A 23,920-nucleotide genomic window follows, 5' to 3' on the forward strand; every position below is an offset into this window, starting at 1 on the left:
AGAAGAGCCTGCAGGAATACAGCTCTGAGGGTTGGATCCAGGTTTAAAAAGACCTAACAAAAGTGGCTTGGAACCCCCTTCTGTCCTGATGAAACCTTTCCTATATTGCTGCTTGTCAGGTCTCCCTGTCACCATTACCTAAATTTTCCACAATGCCCTAGAACAGGTTTGTAAGCTGTTAAAATGGCAGCTAGACCCAGTCTTCAGGGCTTGCTCAGAGTGCTTGGTCAGGAAGGAAGGAAGGGAGGGAGGGAAAGAGAGAGGCAGGGAGATGGGCTGTATTTGAGGTTATGGAGGTGTGAGAGGTAGATCTGACAAGGTCCAAAGCAAAGGGCCTGAGGGCAAACTGACCCATTAAGATAACAACGCACAAGTGCTATCCACAAAGTGAGTGGCTCTCAGCTTGTTATAACATGCAGGAGGTGAGAAAGAGATCAAAGGTTGGAACAGGGCCTGCTATGTATCTATGGCTTGAGTCTTATTGTTGGCACTTGTTCATTTAATCCTAACAGTGTTTTTAGTATTCGTAATCGAAGCTGCCTTATCAGGAGTGGTATCCTTAAGCCTACCATCCTTCAAGTTCCAAGTATTGATCCGGAAGAAGCCAGACAGAAAGATATCCAAAGATTCTAGCTGCTTAGTGCAGGCAGGGTAACTTTTTGAAATGCATCTAAGTAGTTTACTTCATTAAATTGAATTGTATCGATTCCACAAATCTGTAAATCATCCATTGATTTAAACCGTGGAGAACATAATCTACTGTGTAATTCAAAGAGTCCTGCCTATAACCATTTTAAGGTGTTTCTTTCTGAACTAATAGGACTCCAAATTGGAAAGGTGAAAGCAGCCGTACACTCCGTGTGTAAGGGACCTCCTCCTTGTGACGTTTTTTGCAGCCCCATCCCTTGATTTTACAACTGAGCTAATAAAGCAGGGTCCCTAATCATGTGGAGATGTCTTCTCATATTCATCTCCATGCGTGTAGAAAGTCCTTTCCACAGTTGTTACTGGGTGCCACAAATATTTTGAAGAACTAGGGGATGATGAAGATGTAGAGGATGATCATGACAGTGGCAATGATAGCGGTACAGATAACAGAATCCTAAAGAACTGAGGAAAACCAGCAAAGGGGCAAATAGTAGAATGATGAATGTAGGCCGTTTTCCAGAGTGAGAAGATGAATCCATGAGGCTTTAACATATTTTTCTTTTAAGAAAAACATGGTGGTTTTGTTGCTCGCCAGCAGCTTCAAAATGCAGAAATATGGAGTTGTTTTGCTTGGAGGAAAAAAGAAAGCTGCATGGATTCTCCTTTCCTCCCAGCGAAGATGGGCCCCTCTATCCTATCAATCAGTGGACTGCCTGGGATCACATGTGGGGAATGTTACAGAGGATGTGATGGGCGCAGGTTTCTAAGGGGCACAGGTTACCCACTCTGGCACATGAGAAAAAAGCTGTACTTGCTTAGCAATGACAGAAGACATTTATACTTGCTCAATTTTACCTGTCTTGTCTCCTTGCTTTCTAGTCGTTTGTTGTTGTTTAAGATTGATGATAAACCAATAACTTCTACCAGAATCTCAGCAAACACGTCTGGGTATGCAGTCAAAAAGTAGGTTCCCTCTTGATTGCTTTAGGTCTTTTGGCTACTTTCTGCTCTCCCTACTGGAATGATCTTCATTCCTTCTTTGAAGCAGAAACACGGAAAATATGCCTGTAGGTTTCAGATGTCCTTCTTTTGCTAATGAAATATTACTCTTTGAAATGTCGTACTTTTATTTTTAATACCTGTTCCATTTAGTTTGGCTATACTGTCAGCAGCCATGTAAGTAGCCATTGGGTCTCACAAGGCTTTTCCAACATTCAGCTTGTCTCTAAGCTTTATGGCATTCCCAGTGTGTTTTCTCACACAATTCATTGTACAGAGCGCATGAAGCCAGAGGCTGGTACTTTGAAAACCCTTGTTCTTCTTTTAAGACGGATAACAATTCAGTGTAAATCCCATTCCTTAGACACATTTCCAGAATACTTCAGAGAATTAGTTGCCCTTTAAACAATTTGGGAATAAGAAGATGGTTACCGTTTACATTTTTTTAAGGCTTGCCTGAAGAGCCAATTTGGTCTAGTGTTTCCAACACCGGACTAGAAAGCAGGAGACTGTGAGTTCTAGTCCCACCTTAGGCACAAAGCTGGGTGACTTGGCCAGTCATGCTCTCTCAGCCCTAGGAAGGAGGCAATGGCAAACCATTTCCAAAAACCTTGCCAAGACAACTTCAAGGGCTAGTCTGGGCAGTTGCCAGGAGCCAACACTGATGCAAAAACACAAAAACAAAAGAGAAACAAACAACCAGCAATTTTTAAATATGCTGGGACTTCAACACCCAGTATTGCCAGAGAACATGTCCAAAACAGTTGCACCTATACCTCCTAATATTGCAGATACAGCTACTAGGAGGCCACACTGAATGAAATTATGGGAGTTGCAGACCCAATGGGTTTGTAGAGTGTCAAATTAGGGATAGCTAACACAAGGTCAAAGTATTGTGTTCCTTGGATCAAAGAAATTCTACTTAGTATCCAGTTTTAGGGAGCAAGGGGACAGCATAGGGAGGGCAGTGTTGTTCAGACTTGGCAACTTGAAAGTGTGTGGACCAACTCCCAGAATTAAACACTGATATAGGCTAAAGATAGGCAATTCAGTGCACAGATGTTTTGAACTTGGCAGGAGCCAGTTTGAGAATTGTGGTCCCTTTGGGAGATACCAAATTGTTTTTCTCTGGATACACATGTTCTCTGGATACACATGTTGGAGCATACATAATGTGTATAAACATACAACTGTCTATTCCAGATCAAATCTCCTTGATTTTCATAGAATTAAGTGCATGTACCCAGTGAGAGATAGATTGCATTTGATTCTACCAAACACTATACTAGATATGGCAAATCATAGAAGACCTTCAAGCTTCCACACAGATGTGGGTATACTCAATGTAATTTGCAAATGATGTTTTATGGCTAAGTGCCTTATATGCACCAGGCCACTATGGCTTGTTCAAAAAAATATATATTGTTGAAAAAAGAGCATAGCCACATGGAGGCTGTGTTTAGCAGTAAGAACAAAATATGGATTTTTAAAAATTATTCTAAGTATGAGCCTTGGGTCCATGTTATTTCTCTTCCTCTTTGCCCACTGGATTTTAGAGACACAGGTAGAAACTTCTCTTTTTCGTCTATAGCAAATCATAGTTTGTAGTTTTGTCTGCATATGGTAAACAATAGAATTTGCAGGCAGACTCATTCAGTCTCCTGAATGGATTAGGAAAAGTATTCTTGGTATTAAAATTGTGGCAAAGTCACCTAAGGAAATCCTCTGAGTTTGGGAAGGAAGGGGAGGATGGCCACTGGGAGATATACTAATATGCTCTGTTTCCAAGATTCTTTAAATGGCAAAGCATGCCATCCATTTGCCCTTAAAACCAAGTTAGGAAAAAGATGCAGAATGTGGTTTTCAAATTCTTTCTAACCCCATTGCCAGCAGTGCCTATGGGAGTCATCTGTCTTTTCTTTTATTTATTAAAGGAATGTGCATACAGTATCCCTCTGTGTGTATTTTTGCTCTCTCATTTGTCTTTCTGTGTTTGTATGCCCCACAGCATCCATTCTGGGTCCCATGACCAGGAAGGTAAAGGGAATGCTTAGAATGGAGCAGTCAGCAGCATGTCAAGCTGCTGCCTATCTGGGTGCCCCTGAGGATTGTATTGGAGAATTTTCTCTGAAACGCTACAGCTCCAAACCTCATACAGCTCATTTTCTGAACTCTTTCTTTCTTGTGCTAACCTTTACCTCTATACCAAATTTGGTCCTGTTCTGTTCGGTTTTCACAGAGTTATCCTGCTGGTGGACAGGTAGAGTGAGTCCTAAGCATCATTACTTAATAACTTTCCAATGTTCTGTTGAGAGAAGAAGAAGGAGGAGGAGAAGGAGAAGGAGAAGAAGAAGAGGAGGAGGAGGAGGAAGAAGAGGAAGAAGAGGAGGAGGAGGAGAGGGGAGGGGGAGGGGAGGGGAGGGGGAGGAAAGTGGGGCAGAAGGAAGTCCTTGGATGACTTGAGCCCAGGCACATATTTCCCTATCCCATTTTCCATCCCATAAGACTCTGTTTAGAGTGAATGAGTAGGAAACGAAGCCCCTTGCATGAAGTTCAGTGCTGATGGGTCCTTCATTTTTGTCCCGCTGTGTCAGAGAGCAAAGTTCCTATATTGGTGAACTAGAAACCACTGCTGTGGGGAATAAAAAGAAGATGTTTATCAAATGGTGACACAGCAATGTTCCACTGGAAAGAAAGAGCCATTCAACCCTGCCAGGGTTGCATGCTTCATTGGAAACTAATGCCCTTGCAGAGTGATGCCAGGGGGAGGAGGAAGAGGAGGGGAGGGAGGGAGAGAGATTCCCTGCCACCTGTGTTTAACCCAACAAGTGACTTTTGCTCCTCTTGTTTTCAGATGACACAGGTTGCCCCAGTAGCCAATCAGTATCTCCAGTTAAGACTCCGCCGGATACTGGAAACAGTCCAATCGCTTTCTGTACAGGCAGTGATGGAGGAGAGTATGCCAGAAAGAAATTTAATTCAGGAACAGTGGCAGATGGAACTCATCAGTCAGCTCGATATAAAAAGGAAGTAAAGACAAACCTCATAAAGCCAGGTAAGAGATTGCCGATTTAGATGCTACCTTGTATTGTATTGTATTGTATTGTATTGTATTGTATTGTATTGTATTGTATTGTATTGTATTGTATTGTATTGTATTGTATTTATTTCATTTATTTCCCTCCTTGCAAGATAAATTTTACTGAACTATATACTTAATTCATTTATAGCAAATCAAATAGAGTCTGCATTTATACATACAGTATTTGGAATCTGCTGGATCTTTGTAATTTAGAGATAGCCTTTGGTTTTAATGGTGTAAAGTATTCTTTAAACAAAGATCTGCTTGGAAATCACATAAGAGAGGAAGCATACAAACTGTATTATGAATTATGGTGTTATTTAAAAACAAACAGAAACCAGAGAGCAAAAAGGCGACGCTTGAAACCTTAGAGGTCTGTTCTATAACATAAGGATGTTTTTGAATGCTTTGAATAAGATGTGTTTGAACATTAGTAGAAATTGTATTTCCTGATTTCTCAGCATTTTGCCATTGTCACATCACCTAGAATTATTTGCCGCTGAAATAAAATATTTCTTTCTCTTTTGAAAGACATGGGGGTCATCAGTAAATTTGTACAGCCAGTATGGCATAGTGGTGAAGGTGTTGGACTGGCACTAAGGAGACCCAGGTTCAAGTCCATCCTCAGCCACAGAAGCTCACTGGTTGACTTGGGGTCAGTTAACCTCTCTTAATTCAACCTACCCAACATTACAGGGCTATGTTGTGAGAGGAAGGAGAACTATGTATGTCACATCATGTAATGGTATGTGGGAATGACCTTGGAAGACAGGAGGAAGAGCCACAGCCTAGACAGCGGTCTGATAAATGAAATTTAAGTCCAAAAGAGGAGGGGTAGATAAAACTAGGAGATTAAAAGTAAGGGACAGGAGGGGTACTTTCAGACTTGCAAGATTCTGTTAATGTAACTCACAGAGCTAGTATTTGTTGTCATGCTTCTTGTCTGGACTACCTCAAAGGGCTAACACATCAAGCTCCTGAAAGAAAGATGGGATATAAATGGAATAAAAGAAATGAATAAACATCTCATTTGAGGGTTTAAAATCTGTCTATTTGTTAGTGCCTTTAGTATTGTTCCAGTTTTTATTCAGTTAATATAGACTGGCTTCTCTTGATCTTGTTAGGATAAAAGCTGAACCTGACATTTTGGCAGAATAAGATGGCTTCCTAGATGTTACTGATGCTATGTAGCGGCCTGGTTTTGTAGGATAGATCTATGTGATGGGCATTGTCCATCTCCAGTGCTGAAATACTAGTCAACTGCCAGTTTGGACCCTCACATATACATTGCCACCCCAGGCTGAGCCAGAGATGCCACAAAAAACCTGAACTGGTATATGGAAGCTGTTAGAATCTACATGAGGTGAAGCAAGCTCACACTAAGTCCTACCAAGACCAAGTTGGTTTTTGTCAATAAACATCTCAGCAATCAGATAACTTCCCTTTGCCCAACTTCAGCTGGTGTGCCACCCTACCTCAGCCAGGGTGCCTTGGTGACTATAATTCATATCTCAGTCTCCAAGTATTTAGATTACCATAATGTGCTCCATTACCCTCCATGTGGATAATCTTTGGAGATGATTTGAAAACTACAACTGGTCCAGAATGCAGTGGCCAGAGAAGCTGGTGAAATCCAACCAGTATCAGATAATATTGATTTTGAGGTCATTGGACTGGTTATTCACAAGCTTCTGGGTTAAGTTCAGAATGCTGTTCATCAAAGTCCTTAATGGAATGCCACCAAGTTACATCAAGCACTGCCTTACCAAGGTCAGTTCTGCCCATCCAGTCCAAGCATCTTGAGAGGGCCTAGAGAAAGTCTGTACCCCACCACCCCCAAGGAACAGCATGGGACATGGGTGAGGTATCTAGCTGTGCTATAGAATAAGCTTCACCCCAGGCACATGCAGCACTTCTGTTGCTTTTTGCAAGGCAGTGAAAACATTTTTATTCCACTGCCTGATTGGCCTGAATTAAACTAATCTGGATATTCCACCTTGCGTGTATGTTTTGTTATTCTTGCTTATTTGTTTAATTTTATTGGTTTATTTATATGTCTTGTGGTACTCTGCCCAGTCTCTAAATTCAAATGAAAGAAAGCTTAATTGCTTTAGCTTCATTGCACTAATACTGTCTAAAGGATAAATATGGATGGAGAAAACCTTTTGATTGTTAACTAATGTTTGTTTAAGTACTTTTCCTATCACTTTCTGCAAATTGCTTGCTGAAATAAAAGATGTTCTTGTAAAGAGAATGGATACAGTGGATGGTTGTACCAGACAGAGTAAACCCAAAGCTTTTGGGAGGTGATTCCCACTAAGTGTCAGATAGGCCTTCACTATAAATTAACTGCAGAAGGTTTCTGATGACAAAACTAGTGGGGGCAATAATTTACTGTGCCTTTTTAAAGGTTCACAATGTATTGCATAAATTGGTTGATTCCATATTTCACACTTTATGGTAGACATATTGAAACAAACAGGATTTGTTTTAATCATGAATAATACAAAAATCCCACTGATGTCTAAATATGATAAAATGTGGAATTAACTTGTTATTTCTCTTTACTTATATTTATTAAAATATTTTAAAATTTCAACTCGAAATTTCCGAGGCTCCTAATAAAGCATTCTAAAAGCCACAAATCCATAGGGGTAAATGCTGGATTCCATTAAATATTCTTCCTTTTGATTTCAATAATATTAACTGCACATATATTAAGTAATTAACCTATCACTCTTTATTCTTTACAGCACAATTCTGTGCAATCTTCTCAAAAGTAAGTCTGGTTGAGCTTAGTTTCATAAAATTGCAGTCTTTGACCTCAATAGAGCCAGACTTAGTCATACTTGGAGTAGATCTGTTGAAATCAATTAGATTTGGGGTTTTATTCTAAATAAGGTAAATCCAAACAATCCAAAATGTTTTGCAAAGGTACTAATAAATACAACTGAAGACCGGAAGTTTCAAATGAATTGAAAACTAGCCTCTAAATGTGAAGGAAAATTAACCACTTTTAAACCAATTAAACAAGCATGCCACCTTTTTATTTTAGAACTGTGATCATATATTTGCAGAAAGAGTTTACAGTTTGTGGCTGGTTCAAAAGCATCTCATTCTATCTTGGGAAAATATTCTGCAAAAAGTTTGCAGAAATTGACATTTAAAATACCGTGCTTGAATTGCTGCTTTTTGTTTTCAGCTGCAGAGATCAGCAATCTGGTACAAATAATGTTTTTTGTTTAAATACAGCATGTGCTCAGTTGAATAGAGGCCTTGTCATGAGAATAGCTGAATGTTTTGGGATAATAGCTTTGCAGCACACCTACCCAAATGCTGCATTGTTCATTCTTATTGAAGATTTTAAAGATAGCATTCATTTCATGGATATGCTGTTACAAAGAAAGGTTCACCCCATTTTCATTTCCACTTACTTTTCAGTTAACTGTTTTGGATAATCATATACAGAATAAAAGCCATATGTGTGATCAGACATCTCTTATCCATATGCTGGCTATCACTCATTCCAACTTCGTGGACTGTTTAAATCCATGATGTTTGTCAGGAAGCAAACAGAAGGCAATGTTTAACGCACTGCTGAAATTACTGATGATAAAGTTAGTTCCATGGGAGAATATAAAGCAGCTAAGTTTTACCTTGTTCCATTAAATCCACTAAATATGGAATATAGGTAGTCCTTGTTTAGTGACCATAACTGGGACCGACAACTCAGTCATTAAGCAAAGCGGTCACTAGGTGAAACCACAACTGTGCTTATGACTTTACTCCAGCTTTCCTTTGCTTTACTGTCCTACAAAGGTTGTAAATGTGAGGATTGGCTGCAAAGTTATTTTTTCATCACTGTTATAACTGTGAAAGGTTGCTAAACAAGGCAGTTGCTAAGTGACGACTAGCTGTAATGTATTTCAGGTACAGGGAGGCAAATTCCAGTGAAACATTAGAAAAAAACTTTGTAACAATAAAAGTAATTTGACAGTGGAGCCCACTATACAGAGAGGGGATGGGCTCCCTTGCAGAGGCTAGATAGGCTCCTGCCAAGGTTTCTTTTATTTGGGTTCCTGCACTGGACTCAGTAGCCTAAGTGACCCAGCTCCAAGAAGGGGAGTACCTTCTTGATTAATGGGTTAAGGGACATCTTTGGGGAAACTGGAGTTTTCCAATGACTATTCATCTTTTTTCTACATCTTATATAAATGTCTTGGGGGGAAAAAAACTATTCATAGCTATATCCCATTTTAGGTCCTTCTTCTTCAATCATAACTTGCCAAGAAGGTTGCTCAGTTTCACCAGCAAATGTTTCTCCTCTTGGGAGCAGTCACATAATTGGCCAGACCATTGGAAGGATTTGGGGTTCTTCAGCTCAAAATGGCCCCTGAGCAGCATAAGAGATTGTGGGGAGGCTAGGAATGGAATGGGTGTGAACACAGATGACAGCAGTCAAACAGTTTATCTTATAGACAGCAACTTGGCCCAGGTGGAAGGAATCTGGGAAGAAGCATTTCAAAGCATTCAAAAAGGCAGATGATTCTTTAACAGGACAAGGGTTTCATTTTGTGCCTTGATTTCTTTATCAGTCACATCACCAAAACAATGTTATCATATCCAGATAGATCCTTATATTCTGCCTTCCACTTTCTCTTCAGAATCAGTCTATATGCTTTCTCAGCTGAAATATGCTATAAATCCTTTCTCAGCTGAAATATATAAATACAGGTAATCCTCACTTAACAGCGGTAATTGGGACCAGAATTTACATCGCTAAGCAATGAGGTTGTAAAGCATGATATCACATGACTGCGCCTCTTAGTGACAGCAGTTATGGCAGTTCCCAGTTACCGTCATTAAGCGAAGACCCCATGTCTGGCTTTCTGCCGACTTCCCCATTGACTTTGCTTGTGAGAAGCCGGCAGGGAGCGTTGGAAATCATGATCATGTGACCGCAGGGGTGCCATGATGGCTGGAACTTTGAGGACCGGTTGTAACTGCCACCCTTGCATTGCCAGTTTGAATGGTCACTGAATGAATAGTCATTAAGTGAAGACTACCTGTACTTATTCATGATATCTCATTAATGTTCTTTCTTCTTCCTCTTCCTCTTCTTTCTCCTTTTTTGGGTTGCTCCTCTCACCCCTTCCTTTTGCCTTGTGTCCAAAATCTAAATATTTTGGACATTATTTTGTATGCAAGTTCCTTGAGGCATGGTCTACCAAATTCTTGCAGTCCCCTAAAGCTGTGGGTGTTTTCTTCAGAGATCTCCACAAAGTGCTACCAAATAACTTTTAAAGTGCTAGAAGAGGAAACTTACTTAATTCATGATTAAAGAACATAATCTTAATTGTATTTAACTTTAATCAAATCAAATAACACTGCACTGAAAGACCAAATGCAGCTCTTAGGCCAAGACAGTTGGACATTCTGCTCTAAAATATTTGTCTTTAGGCTTGGGCTATTGGGAGATTTTTGTGCTGCTCTCTAGCTTGTCTTCTCTTTCCCAAATAGACACTGGACAGAGGGAGGACAGAATTGATAATAGTCCCTATATTGAAATTACAAGGGCTTTTTGCCCTTGCAAAAGACATGGCTTTAAATCTAGAGAACTCAACAACAAGGGCCATGCACTGAGAAAAACAGACATCACAGCTAGATGTATACATTATAGAAGCTTGCTACCCCAAATATCCTATTCTTACTTGTGTTTTTCCCAGGACATTGCTGCCACTAATCACCAGTTGCACAGGGAACAAAACAAGATAATTTCCCCTAACAGACAGCCTGGTCTTTTCAGCTTGCTCCGTTCCTTGTTTTCTCCTACATCTTCTTCAAATGGAGAGTGACCCATTTGGTGAAGCTAGTCTGCACAGCACGATAAAGGGATGCCCTGCCCTCTTGGGTACAAGAGAGATGCTACTCAGTTGCTGATAGGCTACCTTTTAGTCTTTGGTCTGTTACTATGGTACTGGCTAGGTTTGCTTACCAGTACTCTAATGTGAGGAGTTACTAAGTGATCTGTCTCCATGGAGACACCAGGATAAAACTATGCTCCACAGAACGCATAAAATACACATCCCTTTGCAAGAGAATCTTACAGCTTTTCTTTTTGTGAAGAGCTTCCCCCTCCCCATTCTGGAAACCTCGAGTAAATACACAATCCCAAATGTAAGCAAAGAGGCCCACATTGTTTAAGTTATCTTCTGTTTAAGGCCTCATCTTTGTAGTTTGAAGAAGCTACCTCTGGAAATGGAAGTGCTCAGAAATGATGAGACTAGAGATTTTGATGTTGAAAGTTCTCTGGTATTTTTGACCGCAGTGTGGTTATTACAAGTGCAAAAACTAATCCCTGTGTTCTGTTCTGGTGGCATCATAAAACTATTAGGAAATGAAAGTAAGAGTGGAGCTAAACAGACTGAGAAGAGGGCATGCAGATGAAAGGGTGCAGTTATGCACATAGAAAATAAATTGATATTGAGTGTCTGCCATAAGGTCTCTGGAACCTCTAACACCAGACAAATAGGAAAAGGTGAGACAGGTGAAGCTGCAACAGAGGTGTGGAAATACTTGAAAGAATTGTCCACATGTTCAAGCTACAATGTTTGCAGAAATACAACTAACATTTAAACATAATGAAAAGCAAGCAAACTGCCCCCCAGTCTCAGTAGTGCATGAGTTTAGTCAAATCTGTTCAGTGCTTATATTAGGAGCATGGGTATGGGGAAAAAAGGACCCAACAAATGGAGTCAGAATGGAATGAAATTGTGGAAGAGGAGGAGGCTGGCTGGAATCCAGAATAGATGCACTCATGTTTGGAAATAAGAACACACTGTAATATTATGTTGCAGATCCCATTCATATAAATGCCATTTCATATGGTTTGAGGTGGGAAAGTTCTTTTAAATTTCCTGTCCCAAGCACTGTGGTCATCAGAATCTGGGGTGGGGGCAGTTTGTTCCCCTACTTACTTTCCTCCATATAAATCAACATCTCATCTTCATCTCTATCTCTCTTTTTTTAATGATCTGGTCAAACTAGATGATCATACTAGCTCCATCTCTGCTCGCCTCTTGGTGAGTACTTCACCCATAATGAAACTCGCACATCTTTTTGGTACAGTTGATTCAGGATAAAAATAAATAGTATTTGACAAACTGATTGGTACTTTTGTGATCCAGCCATAGTTAAGAATGTCTGATTCCATCTATTTTGTATGAAAATTAACATAAATTGGAAACTTAACATATTTTAACTCTTCCATGGAATTCCATTGGACTAAAAGAGCTTAGTGTATGGCTGGATCCGCTTCTTGACATACGTAGATGATGTGACCTTAGCATGGTATTCAGACCAGTGCTAGAAGATAGCGGGAGAGAAATAATGAATTTAAATTGTTTATTAACAGGTGGGGTTCAATCTAACTGCAGAAAGGCTTGGCTTGGTCTGGAATAACATCTAATTAGAGCTTGGGTTATTGAAAGTTTGCTGTTACCCACTTGCTGAATGCAAGAACTTCTCACAGTGAAATAAAATTAATACAACCCATTTTATTAAGTACCATACTGTATAGGGAGCTTGCTTAATTTAAAAAGTGATCATTTGTAATTTTATGCAAAATATTTTTAACCATACTTTATTTATTATTAAGAAGAAATTCCGCCCAACCTCTGTTACTTTTTATTTTCCTAAATAAAACTGAAAGTATTGTGATTCATGAGAAAAAAAGATCGTATTTTAAAACTCAGAGGCATCTTTTCCTCTTCAACAATCTAGGAAGACTTTGAATCAACATAAGTATGAAACTGGAACCATAAACACTTTACATAATCTGTTGTTTATTCTAAAATATTCAGAAGGTCGACCTAGGGCATGACTTAAAGCCTGCTTGTTTACTTTTCTTGTTTTCCTTCTACATTACTGAACATTTTCCCATGTGATCACACTATAATATTTTTCCATGTCATTATGGAGGAAATCCTGCACACACAGAAGACACTGTGTCTGCATTTGTACCATTTGCTGGGGTGTTTCAACCCTGTTTTTTTCTTTTGTGTGAACTCACAGTTTCAGCGTACTAGGCAAACCCTACCAGTTGGGTTAATTCAGTAAACCAAGATTAAAATCTTATTACATTGCATAGTCATAGCAGATAGGCTTTTTCATACCAAGGAGCAAGAATAATATTACGATTACTATCATGACCATTCTTGTGCATGTCAGTTCACTGAAGAGATTGAGATATAAGCTGCCGCCGGGTGAACACTCCACTGGTGGTATATCCCACTGAATATAGAAGGGCAGTCTTGCGAGTAAACATTTTTAAGACTGTGCTGTTAAGTCAAGGGTTTGTAGCATAGGCTCACCCTTTTTAAGGGGACAACAGCAGTGATGCAGTGACATCACTAGAGGAGGTCCATGTGCATTTGTCACTTGTTTGGGTTTTAAAAAATATCATGATAAACACAGTGGAGATTCAATGTGCCTATGTTATCCTTTCTTTAAAGAATACTGGGAAAAAAATGGGACCACTTTAAAGTTGATGTTTTGCCTCTGAATTTGGGGAGTATGATCTCAGAGGGCTGGAAGTGGTAGGGGTGCCACTGGTTGCCCACCCTGAATCAAGTAGATATTTAATTATTCATTATGGGAATTTATAATGCCATCCATCTGAATCAAATAGAATGGGTAGCTAACAACCATAAAACTAGGAACATACATATAAAAACAATAGAAAAAATTGTAAAAGACGCTGGATAAAAATCTTAACTATAGCAAAAAACACAATATAAATTTCAGTTTGATTGCAGCTTTGGGCTTGGATCCAGGGTTCCTTGGAAAAATGTTCCAGAAATGAAACTGTATAGCAAATAGAGTTGGGGGCCATATAGGAAAAAAGGAATCAGCAAAAATTTACTGCCAAGCGTAATTTTTCCCCAGCTGGAAACTTCTCAAGATCTAAAAAAAATCCTGTTCAGGGTAGGAACACTTTAGATGGTTTTAAGGTACTGTCCCTTTGGGAACAGCTATTGTAAAACATCAGGTACTCTTATATCACCTTAGCATGTCAACTGGTTGAACTGTTCCTGCTAAACAAAAGGAAACAAATTGCTTTCAAGTTCAAGAAATGAATTAAAATACCTTTTTTAAATAAGCTTCTCTTCAAGACAAATATTTGCAGGGTGGCTCAAAACAATTAAAAAGAAACTAACTTATTTTATTTGCTTGTTTAATAACTGAGTTAATTTGTAGAAGAGCTATTTTTCTCTTGGCTCTTTATTCCTGCAGAAATGTTAAATATTTGAAAACTGAAAATGGGATCTGCCCTTCCAGTTTTGCAAACTGCAGGATGGGAAGGTTTCAGGCCAGGAAGGATGATGGTGGTGATTCATAGTGACGCTTGTATATAGTACATTAATTTTTTAGTTAGAATTTCCATCAAACTTATTCCTCCCTCTTCCTTTCCAGGAAGCGAAGCTGATTTTAGTTCATCAAGTAGTACAGGGAGCATTTCGGCTCCTGAAGTCCACATGTCTGCTGGTTCTGGAAACAAAAGACCATCATTTTCTCGCAAGTATGTCACAACACCTTACCCCCTTTCTTCTGGGTTATTTATACTGAGGTTAAGCGTAGCGTATGGAAGAGAAGAAAGAAATATAATTTAAATGGCCCCTTCCATCTGTGTATGTCTTCCACAGTTGCATCTGTGATCTGTAGTACAAAGAAGAATCTAACATTTACGTGAAAGTTGTTATCTTAAGACACTGTTAGGCACAGGATTCCCTGAAATCCATTTTTGTAGCTCCAGGAGGCCCTTTAACTACTGTTTCCAAAGATCAGTGGTACATTTTCCTGCCCATTTTGAAGCAGAGTACACTTGAAAGCTGAAGTTTAAACAGTAAAATATGTTTAATGTTGTTCTTAAAACTAAGAAAACAGCCCCAACTCCCAAAAAGCAGGGAAGGATTTAAAAATAACAAACCAATTTGGCTCCACCTACATTTGTGACATGGTCTCAGCCACTTTTCTCAGTGCCCTGTAAACTGCAGTTTTGGACCTATCAAAAAATATCAAAGTCAGCTTCAGGCCACCAAAAGATTGCGCACAACTCTCTTAAAATTATAAAACTACAGCAAAAGGCTGATATGGGTTCAGCATGTTACTGTTACAAGGCAGCAAAGTGGATAACAAATAACTAGGATGCAGAGAAGAAGGAAACAGTTGGTCTTGTTCTCTTCACTGTACTCTCTTAATGCTATTAACCCTCTACCAGCCCAATTTTCATTCCATCTGGTTTTGTCAGTTGAGTGGGTGTCTTGATGCATGCTGAAAAGTTGTGCAGAGTTGTGAACACCTCTGAGGCCACAGGGCATTGGGAGCTACAGATCCAACAGATTCGGAAAGTGGCAGGTTGGGAAATGCAGGTCCAAGGCCTTTGGAAGTCATCAGAAGTTTAACAACAGCCCTGGAATCCCAGGTAGTCCCCATCCAAATTCTAGCAAGAGCCTACTTTGGTTGGTTTCCAAGCTCAGCTAAATTCAGCTAGGTGTCTTGCCACTTGCTAGGGCCTTTAACCTGCTTTCTTGTATGCCGCCCAGAGCTATATAGATGGGCAGAGTTATATAGATGGGTGACTATATAAATTGATTAAATCAATTAATCAATCAATCAATCAAGGTGGACAAATACATTGTGGCAAATGCTTTCATGAACAAGTGGTCCATGTCATCAGCAGAGTCTTATGAAGAGGACTATAGTTGAAGAAAGCTTATGCAATGAAAGAATTTTTACTTTGTAAATACTTTGTTCATACTGATTTGAAATTGCAAAGCAGGGTTTGGGGGCTACAGGCTTCTAGAGTGTTCATCCAACAAAGTGGTATCACCTAACTGATCATATCTGGCCTCAAAAATTAAGCATGTTGGACCTGGAGTAGGTCCATGAAGTTTTCTTGTTAACTACTGAATATGGAAAGTGTTTTCCTCTGCCTTCTTTCAGGATGTTTTCCAACTTCCCAGTTTAGCTTGCAGCCCTGGGATATCCTGGTAGTGTCCTATCCAAGTGCTAAACTAAGAAGTTGAAAAACATTTTGAAAGAAGTCAAAGGAAAGCAATGTCCATCTTGGAGTCAGGAAGACTTTATGGATCTTTCCCAGCTCAGCTCAAGGGATCTTTTACTTTTCTAGTGTGTTGGCTGCTGAATGTTATGCATTGCATTAATTTGTTGAATTTTTCAGTTTCATAGGCAAGAGTTACTTCTTTTGGCTGCTGATGGTCTGTTTTAGATTTAAGCACACATGCACATACATTCATACTATTTTCACTACATTCTGGCCGAGTTTTGTCTTTCTAACAAAATTCTTTTACAATGAGAATTGAATTAGTTTGAATTACACAAATAACTTGGCAGCTTCCATTCCAATCCTTCTTTCTCTTAGAATTATATTCTGGATGTTTGAGTTGAAGCTGTTTATCATGATAACAAACCCCAGCAAATGAATTAGTTGAGCAAGGAAGAAAAGCAGGGAAAACACAGGGTTAGGCTTTTACATTTCCACCAAAGTCCTGTACTGTTTCAAATAGAGCCTTTGAACCAATGAAGTAAACTCTGCCTGCCAAAAATACCTTGGCCATGCCATGTATGCAAAAGAGAGACACTATTTTCTTGCTAGTTTAAAATTGTAAGTGTGGCTTTTTTCCCCCCTATGACAGTAAGAGATTCATTCAGCGCAATGGCAATGCTGTGTCCTGTCCCTCCCTTCCTCCCCTCTTTTTCTTGAAACAAATGGGAACAAAGCCACCAATCTCTGTCTTGAGATGCTTATGTGCCACACAGCCATGACACCATCTGGATGATATAAAGTGTTCCTTGAAGCGGGTGGAGGAAACCAATTCAAAGAGATCCTAAATTAAGAGCTGTCTGCTCTCTGACTGCTGACTTCTCATCCAGGCGTTCTGCCTCTTATTTGTTAGCTTACTTTTATACTTCAGAAAATACAGTTTTAATTATAAGATGTTTATGTGTGTGTGCACACACAGTCACACAATCTCTTAAAAGACCTGTGTAACTTGTTCAGTGTTCACATTGAAGACCTACCATAATATTGAGTCACAAATATTTATTTGATCTATACTTTTCTAATGAATAGATTCTCCAACTAGTGGTCAAAGCAAAGTTAGCATGGCTGATTGCTCCTCAGTGCCATGTTGTTGTTAAGAACTATGCTTAGAAATGAAACATTTTTTAAAAAAAATAAATGTGGTACTTTTACTATGTATATGTTTAAGAAATCAAGGTCTCATATCTTTGAATTTAGGATTGCAGTCATTAGAAGAAAACAGTGAAAGTATGGTTAAAATTTGGCATAGTGCCTGAATAGACCATGGATGGTTACAATCATGGTTTAGTCTCCTGTGACCTTTGCACAATGTAATTTAGAGCAATTATTAAATAAAAACAGACGAGTAACTGAACCAATGTTTCTCAGACTCAGCAACTTTAAGGCCTGTGGACATCAACTCCCAGAATTCTGGGAGTTGAATTCCACAGGGCTTAAAGTCACTGAGATTAAGAAACACTGCTCTAAACCATAGTTTGCCTCAACATATGAGCCCAACCTATTGGTTTAAAGCATTGTGCAGTGAGCAAAGAGAATGGTTATAACAGCAGGCCAAGATACTTCAGTTGCATTCCCTTCATCCAACTTCTCCAGACATTAATAGGAAAAGCATGCAGAAACAAGTCTACTTTTGTCTAGAAAACTTAGAAAAATGACAAAGATGCACTTCTTTTTGCTAAGCCTTTGATTATTGAAATGATGTTGATTTTAATGTTTAATTTCAATTTTAATTGCATTGAGTTTCCTGTTACGTTTTATATTTTATATTTTTTAAATTGTTAATTTTTAATTAATCTTTATCAATTCACACAAACAGAAAGGTGAAATATAAATTGAATGATTAAATACATAAATAAATCTACCTATTTTGGGTGTCGGTGCCCCACTAAACCACTGCAAGGCATCCCAAAACAATAATGTAAAGCTTGTTAACATTTCACAAGATTTCAGCAGTGTTGTGTGAAATTGCTGTGTGAAATATTGGCAGTCTTGCATTGATGCTCACACAGTTTGGAAAGTCCCAGTCAGGAGACTCTGAAATTGTATTGGTTTCAGAGAGGAACACCCTGATTGTCATTTTAAAATCCTTGGGGAGTCTACACAGGTAAACTGTTCCTTACTGCATTTTTTATTCAAAGCAGATGGTGGTCTTCTTTCCTAAATATACTTTGTGAAACCTTAGTTTGTGGCATGTAAAAACAGCCGGTGATTTGTCCAGGTGCCATTCACAACCAAGCAGAGATTTGAACTCTGTTGTCTTTGCTCCAAGTCCAAAACTCTTTCTATTATACCACATTAACTCTAGATCAATTACTAATTCTGTACTTGCAACCACCAAGTGGGAACACTGAGTAACTACATTTACAAGCTTTAAAAAGAAAAGTTGATTTATTGTAGAAGTCTCAGGAGTGGCTCAATTACCCAGTTAATCTACTGATGTGTATTTGAGTTAATTAGCATACATTTGTGCATGAATAAAACAATAGCTCAGAAGAAATGGATACCTTTAGAAGATTTGCAGGTGACATCTTGAAAGAGGAATTCTTCCGTAAGTGAGAAAGGATAAATGTCTCTGCTAGCTACATTGATTCAAAATAAACAAGTTATTTTAACTATATAGGCCACCTGGTTAATTGGGCCCATGATTTAATTGACCCAAATAGGTATTGTTGAGTAATGTCAGAGATAATCAGCGGAAACTACCACAACCTCAAGTCTTTTTTATATGACATACTGTAACCCATTGTTGACACTGTTGTCTCTTCTAGCCGGGGGCCTCATGGACGGAATCATGGTTCCTTGCCTTACAAGTCCGGGTCTAGCCCTCCAACCACAACCCGTGAGAAGGACTTCTTGTCAATGCTGTGCAAAAATCAGTTGAGTCCTATTAGTCCCCATCAGAATTATGGTGCCTCTTCAGCCAGCAGCAGCAATTCCGGTTCATACAAGGGAAATGATAACAGCCCCATTTTTAGGCAAGTGAGCTTCTCCGTAATATTTATCTTCCTACCATCCCACCACTTCCCCTATATTTAAACCCCTTCATCTCTAGCCGCCACTGGAGTTTCTCCAGGGCACATTATTGCAGGCTCATGGAATCTCTTGATGTCCAAGTTGCTTGTTTTGAGCATTTGAACAAGCTCTTCTATTTTTTTCTCCCCTGGGAGGAAGGAATCTTTCAAAAGGTCACATTCCTAACTTAATGTCTGTGTTAACTATTTTTCTTTCCTTCTGAATCCTTCTCCTGTGTGATGGGATGTAATTTAACACCACTTCCCATTCCTTTGATCTGCATCTGCTTCAGAAAGAAATTCCATTGTGTGGAGTACTCTTAAGTTCTATTATCTGTGCCCCTACTTGACCTGTTCATGTGGTTGCTTGTTCTGAAGTTTTTACCAGAGACAAATGTGTGGCTTCTGCCTTCAATATCATTAGAGCAGGTGGCAGTCATGGCCAGGAGGGCCTTTGCACGACTTCATGTCGTGCGGCAGTTACGCCCTTTCGTGGATCAGGGGGACCTCCGCACGGTCACTCATGCCCTGGTCACCTCTGGGTTGAACTACTGTAATGCGCTCTACATGGGGCTACCCTTGAAGAGTATCCGGAAGCTACAGCTGGTGCAGAATGTGGCAGCGCGGACAGTTCTTAACACCCCTAGGAGGGCACATATAACACCGCTGTTGCGCGAGCTGCATTGGTTACCAGTTTGTTTCCGGGTCCAATTCAAGGTGTTGGTCATCACCTTTAAAGCCCTTCATGGCACGGGACCAGGTTATCTGAGGAACCGCCTCGCCCTGGTCACTTCAGCCCGTCCCACTCGGTCCAGCAGAAGGGGCAGGTTGCAGACCCCACCGGTCAGGGAATTTCGATTGGTAGGGTCTAGGCAGAGAGCCTTTTCTGCTTCAACGCCCGCCCTATGGAACATCCTGCCTCCTGAGGTCCAGTGTGCCCCCTCCCTCATGGCCTTCAGGAAAGGGATTAAATCTTGGCTTTGCCAGAAGGCCTGGGGGCCAGAGGGGGGCCCACACCTGTGGAGATGGCTGGTGGGATGATGGGTTGCCCCCCCCCAGCATCTTACAGATTTTTATAGGGCCAAAATTAGAGGAGGTTTTTTAGGGTATTTTTAATATGTTTTTTAATTATTTATAATTTTTAGCCATCTTGGAGACAATTGTATTTCTTCTTTTTATTGTGAGCCGCCCAGAGTCACCCGTGGGGGAGATGGGCGGCATATAAGCCGAATAAATAAATAAATAAATAAGTAAGTAAGTAAGTAAGTAAGTCCTGGGACTGTTAATCAGTTGCAAGAAGTATAGTGCATCAATTGTAGCTACTATTATACAGTATGCAGCATATGGCTTAGCTTTGGGCTTGTTGAGCTACTGGACATTTAGGATCTGAATAACGTAATTTTGGTGTGCTTAAGACAAAGCTTTTATTGTTGTTTTTTTAAAAAAAAATAACAAGAAGGGAAAACCTGACCTTTCTGTGGAAGCTAATTCCTTATTGGAAAGTGTTTATAATTGACTTATCTCCCAAAAATTAATCCAGATTTCAAGAATGGTTTCAACCCAGCCTGGCATTAAATCCTATGCAATCTACTCAGAAGAAAGCCGGACAGAGTAACAGAAGTCTTTTAACAACTGTTGAAAGAATTTGACAGACTGACAAAATTATTATAGTTGTAATGGGGGGGGGGGGGGAGAGAGAGAGAGAGAGAGAGATCTTCATAAAAGAAGCAGCCAGTTAAGTGGGGCTTACTCTTGATGAGGTAGGTACATATAGGATTGCAACTGGAGTTGCCGTTGCAAAATGCAACACACCTCTGCAAACATAACGAAGTTTTCCCCACTACAGGCGGCCAGCACGATACAACTCTTGCGGTGAGAACCATGGGATCAAGCCCCCCAGTCCAGAGCAGTACCTGACCCCTCTCCAACAAAAGGAGGTTACAGTGAGGCACCTGAAAACAAAACTGAAGGAATCAGAGAGCAGACTTCAAGAAAGGTAAAAGTTCTGGCTAGAATCAGATGCTAGAAGGGAAAGCTTATATGGAATTTGCGGTTAGGCTATTTTCCATTATCTAGACAGGTGTACATTATAAACCTAAATTGTAGACCTTCTAAACAATGTTTTGGAAGCTTAAGTAATCATAGATGAATAGACAGACAGACAATCTTGGAAGGGAAAGGAAAATCCACATGGGACAGGTTTTGTTTTTGGTTTTTTTTTTCATTCAGAAGGCCCTGGATTTGTAGCATCTCCAGATAACTGTTGGAAAAGAACAAAGACCTCTGGTTGATCTACTGCTGTAAACCAGGAGTAAGCAATCTGGTGCCCTCCATATCTTTTACACTTCAGCTCTTACTTCAGCTTCCTAAAATAAAGTATTGTGGGAATTGTTGTCCAGGATATCTGAAGGACATCATGTTTCCTGTTCCTGATACAGTTCATACAGATTTAGATGGACTTTGAGATAGATTTACAGATCTGAAACTTGTATGCCTTGTATAAGAAACCAATAACCACTCCTAGTTCCTGTTTCCTAGTGCAAATCACCCCTTCTAATTCTACTTTACAGAAAAAAAGGGATGATCAAAACTGCAGTATAACCTACAGCTACAATAGAATAGATAGTTTAGTGAGGTGAAATGCACCCACAGGAAAGGGAGGTTACAAGGAAATATTGGGAGAAAAGATACATGTATATGACTTGCTTGCTTTACAGTTAGGGCAAACAGCAGCTTAGGAAAAAGTTTGTGTTGACTGTAAAAACTATATGATCTACATGATCTTGTCCTGAAACAAAAAATATATCAAAAGAAATACCTCTCCACTGTCATACAGCTTGCCCATCCATCACCATGTCTTTACCCTCACAGTCGGGAACCTCAAAAGAGCATAACTTGTTCATAGGATGTTTTTCCCCCCTTAGAGAAAGCGAAATCAAAGAACTTAAATCTCAGCTGGCACGCATGCGGGATGACTGGATTGAAGAAGAATGTCATCGTGTGGAGGCCCAGCTTGCCTTGAAAGAAGCACGGAAGGAAATTAAACAACTCAAGCAGGTTATTGAAACTATGAAAAATAGCTTGGCTGAGAAAGACAAAGGGATTCAGAAGTATTTTGTGGACATCAACATCCAGAACAAGAAACTGGAATCTTTGCTTCAGAGCATGGAAATGGCCCAGAACGGGTCTTCCCATGAGGATCAGAGCTTAGAATATGAATGTGAGTCACCTGACAAGTCTTTCACGATGAGTACAACTTATTCCAAGATGGCAGACAGCATGCTGACAGAGAACCATTCTATGGAAGATATGGCAGATAGTGGTGTACTGCTCAGTGATGATGTCGCTAATGGGAACGATATTTTTGAAGAAACCATGTTTGCTACCACACCTGAATTTGGTCACCCAGCTCTTTTTACATCCTCTACTTTCAACCATCTGGATCTTGTACAAAGCCTAGCAAACTCCCAAGTAGAGGATGACAATCATAGTGAAGCAATGGAACAAGCTGTTCAGGCTGATGTGTTGCTATACAGATCAGGCATGGAGCAGCTGATTCAGAACATATTCAGAGCACAAGATGGTTGTCCAATCAGCCCATCTCCAGTTTTGGTAGAATCCAGTGTGTCTTGTCCTGAAAGTATCACAGACTTGCTTGTGGACTTGACACCAAGCGATCCAAATTCTGCTATCCTTTTATCTCCATTGGAATCCATGCAGAGTGCCATGGATTCTCGATATTACAAAAACCGAGTCATGAAAGAACTGGATTTCATAGACTATCACACCAAAACCCTTGGGAATGTTACAAAGTTGTCTGAGGGAAGCATTGTAAGAAGGTATTGGAGCAGCAACTTCCTCATAGATCTGTTGGCCATTGGTGCCCCCATTGTGCCAACAATCATGTGGATGTTTAGTACTAGGAGGGGAGGAACAATTCCAATCTTCAGTTTTGGAGCATTGCTTCGTGGCTGCTGCCTGTTGGCCTTGAATTCTCTCCGTCACGAACCTGTCACTCTCCAATCTTAGATGTAACTGTCTTGAATGGTGTGCCAAGAGATCGAATTCTGGTGGATATATAGTGAGGCCATTTTAAAAAAAAAGTGGTGTGCATAATGGTGAATCTGCCTGTTTTGCTCCTAAATGTTTGATTTGCACTATATTTAATTGAAAACATGTTCATTGTTTGAAATTGAAGGAAAACTATTGACAGCATGGAGACTTGTTTCCATTAAGTGTATACACAAGTGCATTTATAGCGCATGATAAGCACTTTTCATCCTGTGGTCAGATGTATGGATTGTGATACCAAATGTTTTCTGATGTGAAGGTCAAATTCATTCTTTCAAAGGCAGCATATATAATCCCAGCATGTGTTATCTATGCTTCTTAATGGCACAATAGTGACGCAGTCAAGCTCGCGTTCCATTCATGTGTACCCAGGGATCATAACCAAATCTTCCCCCTGCCCCAGTGCATTCATGTAGATGGGTGGGAATCTTGAATTGTGTTATTTTGTTTATAAATATGGCTGTGAATATATTTTATTGAGATTTGTCTGAAGTCTTAAATGAAGTCTTACTTGGGGTGTAATGTTATCTATGAAGGAATATTTTAAATGTGTGATGCATTAACTTATTTTTTCCCCTTGTTTAATAATCTTTCAAGAAAGCAAAACCCTTTGAATCGTATGTTGTAAATAAAGCATGCTGAAACTGAGGCGGTGTATTTGTGGTAGCAGCCTTTGGCACAGTGCAAGAGATTTGATGCTATAAAATAAGAGTCCCTGTAGAAGCTTTAGAGATTTCCTGGTATTACTCTATTTGAAGTGCCCCCTCCAAATAAATTTCCTGTGAACTGTGTGTGCATGTGTGTGTGCGTGTTGGGGGTGTTGTACGTTCTCTGGTAGTTGTTGCAAACCAAGGCAATAGAAGAACGTGCAACTGCTGCAAACTCCAGATGCCTTTGAAGGTCAGCTACTTCTTGGTTTTATATTGGTTTTCCTCTTGATAGAAGGGTTCCGTCCTTCCCTGTCCACCTCCCTCTTTCTGTCAT

General features: G+C 39.8%; 1 protein-coding gene across 2 annotated transcripts in view; it reads left to right on the plus strand.

The window, feature by feature from the left end:
- Window positions 1-23,685, plus strand: part of SYBU (syntabulin) — a 41,022-nt gene extending 17,337 nt beyond the window's left edge. Inside the window, exons 3-7 of one of the 2 annotated variants that reach the window (XM_088149039.1) lie at window positions 4,502-4,702; window positions 14,204-14,309; window positions 18,623-18,730; window positions 20,712-20,861; window positions 21,790-23,685. In XM_088149039.1, the coding sequence (XP_088005165.1) occupies window positions 4,502-4,702; window positions 14,204-14,309; window positions 18,623-18,730; window positions 20,712-20,861; window positions 21,790-22,894 (1,670 nt within the window). In that variant the 3' untranslated portion in view covers window positions 22,895-23,685. Of the gene's footprint in view, window positions 1-4,501; window positions 4,703-14,203; window positions 14,310-18,622; window positions 18,830-20,711; window positions 20,862-21,789 lie in introns of both variants that reach the window. The other variant, XM_088149038.1, reaches the window with a different exon arrangement.
- Window positions 23,686-23,920: the final 235 nt, after the last annotated feature.

Source organism: Python bivittatus, unplaced genomic scaffold, assembly GCF_059951505.1.
Source record: "Python bivittatus isolate LINGU-HERP-01145 unplaced genomic scaffold, Pbiv_v1 ctg000590_np1212, whole genome shotgun sequence".
Classification (NCBI taxonomy): Eukaryota; Metazoa; Chordata; class Lepidosauria; order Squamata; family Pythonidae; genus Python; species Python bivittatus.